This window comes from Lipophrys pholis (assembly GCF_963383615.2).
Source record: "Lipophrys pholis genome assembly, chromosome: 2".
NCBI lineage: Eukaryota > Metazoa > Chordata > Actinopteri > Blenniiformes > Blenniidae > Lipophrys > Lipophrys pholis.
The window spans coordinates 15,251,314-15,263,901 of NC_137636.1; the positions used below are offsets into that span (position 1 = coordinate 15,251,314).

Sequence of the window (12,588 nt, forward strand, 5' to 3'; positions counted from 1 at the left end):
TCTAAATCGATTCAATGTTTGATGTGTTCGTTTTACGAGGATCCCTGAATGTAAAATGAGAAGAAACCTGCCGTGGCCGTGTTGCGTAAACGTGAACGCGCATTTGTGAGGCCGGAATGATCTCGCGTAGTTGGAAACTCTCGATCCGTCAGCACCGCTCGTGATAACAAGCCGTCAGTCAGTGGGCTGCAACACTTTGGTATTGATAAATACGCTTTATAATCAAGAAAATATACTACTGAAGTAGTGGTTTTATTGGAAAATTTCTATGGCGAGAAAAGTAAATGAAGGGTCTTTATAATATCCACACAGCATGCTTCTCTAGTGAGCACTTAATGTAGTTATGTAACATTTTTCTTGTATTTGGTTTCAATTACGCCGTGTAACCCCCTCTTTGATGTAAAATAAAAACATTTCGATTGTTCTGTATTTACGTAAAATAATATCAGTTCGTAGCCAGCTGTATAAGTAATATGTTCTTATGAACATTCCACGTTGTTTAGGATTCTTTTTTTAAAAAATACATTAATTATGATTCACAAATGACTGAATGTCTCTAGATTTTGAACTGCCGCGTTAAAGCTTTTTTCTCTCTCCGAGAAAAGGTACACTATTTATTTGACAGGTGGGATAAAACGTATGCAGTGACGTTTAAGAGTCACTAGGTGGCAGGAATCACCCGAGCAAACAAAACAGAAGCCTCCAACTCTCAATTCAGGCAGTGCAAGCGCTTTCTTCGGCTGAGAGTTCATAATGTCAAGGTGACAACACCAAAGGATTGCAATAGAGGAAAGTGCAACATGCTTTTATTGTGATTATTTCATTCTGCAATAGGTTTACATTATAACTTACCATGCTTTGCCACAGGTAATAATAATAACTCAATAGAATATAATCAGCATCATATCCAACTCCCTTTTTTAAGCATCAAATAGCAAAGGGGTCTGCAACCTGTGTCTCTTCAACTTCTCTGCAGTGGCTCCCTGAATATTTCACAAAATTACATGTAAAAAAAACAACAACACCGTACCTCGTTTTTAAAGTATTCACACACCAGTGTCATTGTTGAAATGACTTTTATCTCTTGGCCAAAAAGGGCTTTGAAAAAAGGCACATTTACTAAGATGGGAAAGCTAGCTAAAACCACAAGAAATGAAGAAGAAAAATGCAAAAACAGCTTACAAAAAGTAAAACAACTACTAGAATTTTTATAATGAAACAAAGCTTAAAAATGGAAAAGGAAAAACCTTGCAATCCTGCTTAAAAATGTCAAAATTATTTTAAAAATGCTGAAAAAGAAGGGCGAAACTGCTAAAGTCGCAATAATTATTCCCCCCCCCCCCCCCACACACACAAAATGTGTATAATAATAACTTTTTCTCTCTCGATAGAGTGTGTCATCTAATATTTGTTTTCATACCCACGCACATATTTATTTCATTCGGAGCACCCAAGGAGCATCCAGAAAGTTGTGTGTGATGGTTGTAAACACAAACGTCACTGCGCGTTTTTCTGCTGCGAGATTAAACACTGACAACACAATACTTCCTTGTCCGGGTCTGCAGGTGACCTGACTGTGTGTCTGCTTTCAGTACGTCGACCTCTGGCTACAGTGCCGGAGGGGCGAAGGGTGTGTCTCATAGCGGAAGGGAGGAGGGCCTGCCTGTCTGTCGGTGTGTGTGTGTGTGTGTGTGTGTGTGTGTGTGTGTGTGTGGAGATAGTCAGAGGAGCTGCCGGCGGTGTTTGTGATGGGAGTTAGCTTCAACGAGGAAAGGCGACTACCGCTTTAAGTGAAAGACAACCAAACAACAAGCAGTGAGCGGTGTCGCTGGCTCGCTTCTCCGGTGGACTGGGACGACAGGGGGATTTCGATATGATATTTGTGAAACTGCTTCTCTTGTTTTGCTGCCTACGGGACCTCACAGGTAAGTTTGTCACTGACCGGCAGGGAAAGTGCTCGGTGATCGTCAGCGGAGCTCGCGCTAATCGGATCATGCAGTCGTCCACGAGCTAGCTGGCTAATGTTACTGGTAACTGTCAGTGTTTGTTGCAGTTAACCTGCGTTCAGACCTCAGTGAGGTTTTCCTGCCCGGTGTGGCTCGATATCTCCTTCATTTATTACTGATACGAGTTAAGTCCCAGAGTAGTTTAAAAAAAAAAGAAGAAGAAAAAAAAAAGCTTCTGTTTTCTGACAGTTGCGAGTGAAAAGAAACTAAACGTTCCAACGCTATCGTCACCGAACGTGTATAAATATCTAAATGTCTCGCAAATACATGGAATAATTCCTGTCTTTCGTCTCATTTCAAACTATATTAACACCTAGTTTCGTTCCGCATGCCGAATGTGTGCGGAGCCAGATACTTGTGTGGTTATTTGATATGCTCCGCCGCGTCTGACAGCTATTACATCTGCCCGAAGCGAAGCTAAACTCAGGCAATTTCCCCACCAGTCACCCGTAATGACCCCCACTGTGAGCTTCAGTATTTACAACAGCAACACATTCGCCCTCCATGCTATGGAGCTTAACAATGGCTTCCTGCATTAAATTCTGCTTTGCTCGAGCTGGAAGTTAAGCCATTCTTTATATGAATTTACGCGGTATTTGGTTTGAAATGTTAATCTCGTGAAGCTTTTCTCCACAGTATAGATCTGTCTTAGTGCGTCTCCATTCATGTTTTCGAAGTAGAAGACATTCTCGGCTTGTTTGAGTCATGGTTTCTTTGGGGAACGAGCAGCAGACTATTGTGTAAGAGTAAAAATGCAAACCGCCAGTGAGGCTCTAAACATAGTTTCTGTCCTACAGATCAGTTTTTATTTTTATTTTTATATTCTTCTTTAGGATTTTCACAAATCTAGTAGTTCTCAGTTTTATTTAAATGTGATCAATACTCACATACTAATTAACACAAACTTCTTAGTGTTACTATATGTTACCAGATGAGCGCTCAGGATTGGTGCTTCATTACTGGGAAAGATTGGCTTCATGGCCTCAATAAACTACAAATCACTTTAACAATCATAAGGCTCTCAGATGTGGGTCTCAGAATGAGTCTGGCCTCGCAGGTTCACTGTATTCACCAGGAGAATGCTCCTAGTGTGTTTGAGATCGAAATTTAATTTGAATGACTCATCTTGGGGTTGTGTTACTGTCAATAGTTTGTTCAAAGTCTAAGGTATGGCTTTCACAACAAAGGTTGGGAATCAAACAGGGTGGCCTTAGTCAATATAGGTTTTTGTTTTAATCATTTCACTTTTTGACACCAGCCTAACAAAAGAAAGTAAAACAACAGCTAAACACTTATGCATAGATGGTCTGTTCTCTATATTATCAATTGCTAAGAAAAAAGATAATTATCAGCATCCTTACATACTTGCTGTATATCGTGGTATTCCACCATTGTATTTTCAAATTATATCAGATTCTTTTCTTAATCTATTTATTGTGCTTCAAAATGAAACTAGAAATTGTCTCCATAAAGACAGTTTGATCACATGCTAAACAAATTCAACAAAAAATTATTATCTGAAAACGGTTGTTCTCTTGATAATTATTCAGTTGTTTGCATTTAGTTTCTGTGTTTTGTGAACTTGAGTGGGAGCTATATTGTTTTGACATTAGGCCCATGTTTCTTCATTTAGTTTGCATAATTCTCACTCCATGAACACTTCCTGTGTAGACACATACACAGGAAACTGCTGGCTGTTTGCCTGCTTCATGTGTTGCATCACAATGACCAAAATGGCAAAACCAATACAGATCAACAATGAAGGGTGTCCTTGTGGTTAGTGGTGTGGCTTCTGCATGACAGCATGTAGTTTTTCCTTGCTGACCACGTTCAGGAATTTATGGGGAAGTCAGTTTTCTAGATAAAGTAGCTTATCTCAGGTTTGACATAGCTGCTGTGACTTGGCCTGTTTACAGTGTAGACTCTGCAGATGCTTTTGTTGGGTAATGCAGCATAAAATTTTGTTATACACAATATTTGTCGGTCTTGAGGCCTGAGGGTCTTAGCCAATACTCTCCCTGTCATTTCTTGTAGTATGATAGGTAGTGTTTGGGAGAAGCAGAGCAGTTGCCCGGAGCTGTGAGGTATCTGATGTGTTGGGTTATAGCTATGACCCAGCATGCTTGATGTGAGGCGATGTGAGGCTGGAATCAGTTGTGATCCATGCTGTTACTACCTCCTCGGGTCCTGTCAGCGGTTTTCTCTCTGTCAAGCTATGCACTTCACCAGGGCACTTGAGGCTGAAACGGACTGTGCTGGAATTATGATGATGCAGCTTTTAGAGTGAATCTGGTTGCCTGTTACTTTATATCCTGCTTTTGTTGCTGTCTAAGAGTTCCTGCTCCTTGAGCTTGAGCTATTGTCAAGCTTCAAATGAAAATGAATGTCATGATTCATTGTATATGTTTATGTTACAGTTACTCATGAGGGGGATAAATGTAATCACAATTGTTTCAATAGGATTACTAGTAGGATTAATCAAATATATGATCCATTTTATGGCATTGTACTCCAGTCAATAAAAAAAACTGTAATTTTATAAGAAATTCAATTTTAGAACTACTTCATACATGTAACTACGATTCAAGTTTTGAATTAATCATGGACTCAGACTGATGTGCATGATTTATGATATATTTAGGATACATTTTCACAATCACGGTCACTTATGTTTGATTTCTCACTGAGGCTTCTTCTCTTTGCTCATATTCATACAAGTGATGATGTCTAAATATACGAGATCAGATTGTGAGTACTATAAAAAACAATGTTAATAGGGTTTCTTATGGCGATAGTGTTGGTCCAGGGCTGCAGCGGCGGCCCTTCAAAGTGACTGCTGTGTTTCTTTCATTATCGGAATGTGAACGTACTGGTACAGAAATCCCCCCCTTTAAAAGACTTAAGGCATTTCCCTTCTTGTTTGAAAGCAGAGAGTCAGAAAAATAACAAGCAAAATATGGGAAATGATCTGTAACAGAGGTAATGAAACTGTTTTATTCAAATTGGATTAAAGTCATTAAATGTAATTTTGTCTCCTTAGGACAGCATGTTTATGTTCTCGTTTTATTTTTGTTCTGATAAGAAACCTGTTGAGTTCCCTTCTAATGAACAGGTATTGAGTAGCTGCCCTGCCTGTTGGTATGCAAGCATGAGCTTATACAAAATTTGATTGTGTCTCATAAAATTAGGTTTCTGTAAAACCCTTACTAACCAAAAACAGTTGCCTTTGTAGATGGAAAAAAAGTAGTGAGTAAGAGAAGAACCAAGGCTGTAATTAATCAGACAGTAGATACTATGGCCATGCCCATATGTCACATTTTCCCGCAACTTATTACACTAGTCCACGTCTGTTGGCAAAGCAGCTTTAACTTGTCATATTATTACATATTATTGGTATTGTCATGTCCTCCAAGGAAGGCTGGTCTGGTCCATTTCAGCTTGGGCTGTTTAGTTTTGTACAAAATCAATCTACTCTCTGATTAATTACAGCCTTGGTTCTTCTCTTACTCCTAAATCCATCTTGTACTTCTTCAGGCTGCATGGCCATTGGTTCAGTTTACCTCGCTGCCATTACTGTCGGTGTTGATGAAGAGCTGAAGATCTTGATTGTTGGAATATTTTTCAAAGTGCATTCATGAACAAGTTGCTGCTGGCCTGGTACGGCCTCTCCCTATTTGGGGAGTTGTGACTCCCACCGTGTGGAAGCTTCCACAATAATGAATAGTGTAGTGCAAAGTGAAAATACAAGAAAGGTGGAGCAGTTACATTATCCCTTTTTGCCTGTGGGAGTCTTTTAGAAATGTGTCAAAATCCTCCATTACAAAAGCTTAGCTCTGTAAACTGAGCTGCGTTTTTCAACTTTTGAAAATGTATTGTATATTCCAGCACTGCAAAGTTTGTACTTTGTACAACCTCAAAAACTTCAGATTGATTTGTAACATCCAGCGCTCTTTTGCATAGTGTATTTGCTGTTAAACAGTCCCACTATGATATACAGAACCACTGAGGGGTAACTCAGTCACCTGATGTGCATCATGTGCTCCTCCCTTGTGCTTTAAACGGAGCTCTTTCTTTGTGAAAAGAACAAAGAAAATGTTTAGTATTAAAGCTGGCAGGATTATCTCTCTGGGGTCATGGAGATAAGCTGATTGAGCTTGTTAAGCATGTGTAATAAATGACAGCTTGTGCTAAAGCTATCTTTTAATTAATAATAATAATACAATATCAAAATGATGAGTATGTAATGCTATGTTACATAGTGCTTCACCACAGAAACTTTGAAACTATGTGAAAAATGTGTGTTGCTCAGAAATGTGTCAAACAATTCTAGTAATCTTGAAATTATTGTACAATGTAAATGCAAATTGTTGCCTGTGCATTGTGTTTGTCTTGCAGGCCAGTTCGAAAACCCTTTGAACAAATATATTCGTCATTATGAAGGTTTATCGTATGACACAGAAGCTCTGCACAGCAGTCACCAGAGAGCGAGGAGGGCACTCTCCCCTCAAGGCAGGACGGTGCAGCTGGACTTTCATGCCCATGGAAGGTCAGTTCATCCACACATACCCCTCACTTATTTACTGCTTTTTGTGTTTTATATTATCCCCAGGCTCAGGATTTATTTGTGTCTAACTTTTTGCAGTTTTGTTGTGACCCTGTACATCTTAGATTTAATGGAGCTCTTACCTCAAACCCTCCCATTGAGCCCTGAGCTAAAAGATCAGTGATGCAGCAGTGAAAGTTAGCTTATTGCTGCCAAAGTAGAATTAGCATCAAAGCCATACTTTAAGGGGAAATTCATAAAAACAGACATGCTGACAGCCAGTGAAGTCGGACGCTGCCGTACCTGTCCCAGCACCTTTACAACTTTTTTTATAATTATTTAACTTTTTATTACCTCCGCCAAGGAGGTTATAAAATCATCCACGCTTATTTGTGTGTTTTTCTGTCTGTCTGTTAACAAGATGTATCAAAAACTATTGAGCAGCTCTTCATAAAAATTTGTACACCGGTGTATTTTGATAAAAGAAAGGGGGCGGGGAAGCTGGCATCAGGAACAAGCTGAAGCAATGCACACACCAACCACCACGGCCCAGCATCCTGCCTGCTAATGTCCAGTCTCTAGACAACAGGCTGGACAAGCTCACACCAGGATAAAGTATCATCTGCCTCACAGAGACATGGCGACCCCCATAATCCTGGACCAGCGGAGTTCATCACAGTATACCATATGGACAGAACAGCTGAGTCGGGAAAGTCCAGAGGCGGGGGTATGTGTCTCATGACCAATAACAACTGGCGCAGAGATGTTGTTTATCTCTCCAAGTCCGGCTCGCCCAACCTGGAACTCTTAACCATTAAATGCCGGCCTATCTATCTCCCCTGTGAATTCAACTCCATCGTCGTCTGCTTTGTCGGCATTCACACGCAAGAGGACATGGACGCTGCACGATGCTATCACCGGCTACCAGGCTAACCACTGGGAAGCAGCCCTCATCATGACTAGAGATTTTAACAGTGCCAACCTGAGGAAAGTGATGCCGGCACTTCACTAGCACATCACCTTCCACACCAGAGGAGATAGAACTTTGGATCACGGTTATTCTCCCTTGAGAGATGGCTATGCAAGAAACATCCAGCCACCATCTGGCCAGTCTGACCATACCTCCATCCTCCTCTTGCCCAGGTACAAACAGCGACTGAAGCAATTCTCTCTGGTGATATGGGAGGTGCCGTGTTAGACTGACCAATCAGAGGCCGCCCTGCAGGATGCCTGGGAAATAACGGACTGGGATTTGTTCTGATGCAGCTCTGACAGTGATGTCAGTGTGTTTACAGAAGCAGTTGTGGGATCTATCGGGAAAGCCAACGGAGGACACTATCTGCAAAAAAACAGGGAGTTTCCCAATTAGAAGCCGTGAATGAATAAAGGCATCCGCGACGCACTGAAGTCCTACAACACAGGACTTGCCACAGGAGAAATGGGACCTTACCGGGCCGCCACATACAGCCTCTGCAGAGCCGTGAGGGAGGCCAAGCAGAGGTACGGGGAGAAGCTGGTGTCACGGCTGCAGCAGAGGGACACCAGGGGACTAAGGCAGGGGCTAAAGACAGTGACGGACTATAAAGCAACACCGATGCTTACGGTGAGTTCTGATCTATCTTGCCGACGAATTTACAACTTTTATGCATGCTTTGACGCTCCCAGTCGAGAGGCGCATCCTGCCCGGCAGAGAGGAGGAGTCACGTACCGTGACGGAGCATGAAGTGAGGCTGATGTTTCAATGCGTGAACACCAGGAAAGCTGCGGTACCTGACGGTATAACAAGCCTTGTCTTGAAAACCTGTGCCAACCAGCCTGAGGGAGCTTCTTCCCTCATGCTGAACTGAGGAAAATAGACCCGGCAAATTGCCTTGTATAAACTGTTTAATTGCACTATTTGACACTGGTTTATTTATATTTATCTATTTATCTTTTGTGAACCTTAATTTTTGTTATTATTATCAATGTTGTCATATATTGGGCTATTTTCATTCTTGTGTCTTCTAAAAAAATTTTTTATCCTTCCCTCCTATAAAAACGGTTGTTTCGGTGCAGAACATGTATTTAAAGCTATATACTGCACACTATACTATGTGTAATTGTTGTCTGTGACGAATAAAGGACTTGACTTTACTTTAGTGTTATACTTCAGCAAGCATCAGTCTTGAGAAAAACACTTTGGCAGACAGGATTTCAGCTCTTTGCTGCACAAATGCAGCACAAACCACAAACCATTTGCTGTATTTTTGAATGCCCACAGAGTAGACATTTCATACATTTGTTCCTCTTTTCTCTAAATTGAAACAAAATATGTAGAGTTATTCTTTTTGTTATGGTATTATTGTAATTATTTGGCTCAGTCTCGATGTGGCCCCTGTAAAGGTCCCATATTATATGTTTTTTCCACAATTTTACATTGGTGTCAGTGGTCCAACAACATTGTATTCAAAAGTACAGTATATTGCCCCTAAATCCAGTCTTGGTTCTGAATTTCAGCAAGTCTGAAAGTTCCTCTCGTGAGCTCTACTGAGAACCGTCTGTTTCCGTGTCTGTACCTTTAACTGCTAATGAGCTGTGTCTGTCCACGCCTACTCCATGTCTGCTTTCAGTAGTGTTTGCTAGGAGAGAAAAAAAGAGCCTGCTCATACTTTTTAGAGGTCAGAGCTCGTCTACCTGTGGGAGAATCAAAGGGAGTGTTCACTACCAGAGGGAGGGGTTTATTCCCCAGTCAACGTCATGATGGGAAATATCTCTGAATCATCTGTTTAAGCTGGAGATGAGACTTTCTTCATGTCTGAGGTCTCATACACAGGCTATGGGGACATATATTTCCCTAAGGAGATTAACAAAGTACGGTTCTTCTTCTTCTTCTTCTTCTTTTACTTCTATATTACAGATCGAAAACCATTATAGTAAAATTTGCATAACATTGGCCTTTTACATTGGATATTATACCCCTGGTAAGGAAGATGGTTAGATATTGAACAATAATATGAGTTTTTATTTTTATTTGTTTGTTTTCCTGACAACTTGTTTTGACAATAATATTGATCATTCAACCTTCAAGCGTGTGCTTTGCTCCGTTTCCTCGGTTTTCTTGCAATATAAGCACCATAGGGTTATGGATATTCTTTGCATCAATAATCAAGGAGTAATGTATCTACATGTGATGTGGAAAGGTTTATTCAGTGCCTTATTGCTGTTAAATGGGCGTGTAATGTATTTTATGACTTGGGTTTCCTGTTGATCTCAGACCTCCACTAATATGAAATGTGTAGTTAGTGTTATTGAACTGGGTATACCGACATAATGGAGAAAAGCAATGTCACTAAAAAGTACAGCATAAAAGTTAAAATGTTTTTCAGAGGTACTCCCTTGTGGATTTGAAGACTTGTTGTTTCTTTGTGTTGAAATATTGATGTGTGATGAACTCTGGAAACGTGGGGTGGTTTCTTCTACCAAACACAAAAAAAAAAAGTGCTTAAAAAATTTGAAATCGGCGTCAAACGGTATATATTTTGTATATAGTTCAGGGTTTTTGCATTGTATTCTAAATGCTGTTAAAGTAGGAGACGTTACTCTGGAGGTAATTTTGAGTCCCAGCACCACGTATTTCCAGGCTAAACATATTCCATTCATTTTCCTGAAGCGTTAACTTTGTTAACAGCAAAGTGGAAGCAGATCTAGTTAGGTCATTGTCATGATGAGCTGTGTCATCTTCTCATCCCTGCCGTAGGGAGGATGAGTGCTGTCTGTCCAATCTGTAGCCCTGATGAACGGCAGCAGGCTGCAAGACAGTTAACCAGTGCCTTGAACATGGGGGAAAAAAACCCCATCACACACAGACTGGTGCTGACTAACGGTGCAGTGGACCTTTAATCGTTTAGCCAAATATTCACACGCCTCCCTCTGTGTTATTAAGACCTTGCATTTGGGACATTTTCTTTTTTTTGAATAACATCAGTTCCAGAATTGTGGCTATTTGATACTCTAAATTCAAAACACACCACAGTATTACAAGCTTTTTTCAGATGATGGCCTTTGCAAGTACAGAAGTGATTTTTAATTTATTTTTTTGTATGTTATATAATTTAGGATGAATTCTCATTAAGTCCAAGTTCAGCAGAAAGTGCATGAATAAAATATTTGCAAATGAAATGATTGCCATGCAGAACAATAAAGAAAACACTCATAAATGAAGTATGTCAGTTTAGTAAACATGCACGAACATTGAAAATGTTATTTTTTTGTTCTAATGAATATTTTTGAATATATAATACATGTATGCCACATCTTTGCGAGACTGAATGTATTTTCCTTTAAATGTGAACTGACTTTGTGAATTCACATCACAGATCAAATCTGACAAGGAGCCGTTCATTACAGTCAGGTGCCTTAAAGCAGGGGACACATAAACAATGAGGTAATAGTACCCACCTTAAATATTCAAGTTCAAATTATTCAGATGTTTTCATCTCTGCAGCCAAATTCCACTCATGAATATGATTTTCTCCACTAAGTGAAGTTCTCTTTGTACGACCGTACTTGCTCTTCCACTTTAAAGTAGATCTTATGTTGCAGCTTTGGACTTTTCTTACAAATAGGAAATGTCTGCGCCCGCTGTTTGTCTCTGTCTCAAATCAGCTAAATGTTTCTGCATTTCTTTTTTGTATTTCTAAGTCTTGTTTGGAGTGGACCTGCCTTTACCTTGGCACCACTGTTTTCCATCCCTCTTCATCAAAGCTGTCTGTTATAGATTAGAGAGGCTCTTTCCAACAGAACTCCAATCTACTTTTGTGCTGTTTCCTATTGGTGCTCATCTAGCGTTGCACCATACCACTATATTTGGCATTATGTTAAAACAAATCTCCGTTTTTGATTTCAACAATTTATTTTTTCCTTAAGCAGCTCTTTAAAAAAAAATAAATCCAACTGTACATAATTATAATGCAAGTAGGTGTGACTTCATCTGTGTTAAATAAAACACGTAAATTAAGAAGACAAGAGTCATTTTCTATAATGTTCATATATAGACAGAAACAATAGAAGCAGCTATACGATAACATTTGAAAAGTAAAAATCCAGTGCAGTCCCCTCAAGTACTTTGGAGAGGATTGTTTGGTCTGATGTCTTCACCATAAAATGTCAATGGTGTTTATTATCTACTAGTCCTGCAAAGTAAGGCTCCTTCTTGTTGCACTGCTTTGAGAACTGGGGCAGGAGCTCGCTTCTGAATCTTGATGGGACCCACACTACTCTCATTTCACTGTGCGCTTTTGTGTCAGGCGCTGGAACAGGTTTGTCTTGCTTCCTCTTTTAGTTTATACCAAAGTCCTGCAAACCTTGTAGAGGCTACTGTGGTCTGTCGACGATCAGCCTTTTCAAAAGAAGACCATTTCCACATCAGTGAAATATCTGGCTGCCGTTCTTTTATTTGATCTGTTTGTTCTGAGCCCTTGCTGCCAATATTGCAATGTGTCTATTTGTTTGAGGTGACACTTGTGTACCTGCTATAGAAATTGAGAGAGGTTAGGTTGCTGCTGTGACGTTAGGAAGTGCATGTCTGGATTTCAAAGCTGCTTCTTCACACTGTACAAAAGCAAATGTTGAAATTCATTTGATGTATGTGACATACACCGTGTGTCTGCTTTTAACCTCTCGTGGGCGCTTTAGATAATGTTACAGCAAAAATGATGGTCTTTCTCCGAGAGGAGCCGTTTTCAATTAGGGTATTGAAGCCAAGTTCACTGAGCATGAAAGGAGTTTACAACAGGGGATTTATGAAGAGTTCTGACACCTTTTACGAGGAAGAGAAAGCCAAGGCAATGAGTAAGATTTGCTCTGTATCTAGTAGCATAATAGGCCATCTGGCTGTGATGTAACCTGACTGTTGCAACAAATTATTTTGAAGGTACAATAATATAAGTAGAAGCCAGTGCAGGCAAGGTTTTGCTCTGTAATATTGATCCAGTTCTGCTGTACTCCGATATAACCTCCGGTCTTGGAACCGTTTTAACAGTGTAACACCCACACATTGAA

General features: G+C 40.1%; 1 protein-coding gene across 1 annotated transcript in view; it reads left to right on the forward strand.

Annotated features, from left to right (window-relative positions):
• Positions 1-1,673: 1,673 nt before the first annotated feature.
• adam10a (ADAM metallopeptidase domain 10a) overlaps positions 1,674-12,588 on the forward strand; it is a 28,646-nt gene continuing 17,731 nt past the window's right edge. The window contains exons 1-2 of the mRNA XM_080458691.1: positions 1,674-1,925; positions 6,402-6,552. Coding sequence (XP_080314817.1) covers positions 1,874-1,925; positions 6,402-6,552 — 203 coding nt within the window. The 5' untranslated portion in view covers positions 1,674-1,873. The remainder of the gene's footprint in view (positions 1,926-6,401; positions 6,553-12,588) is intronic.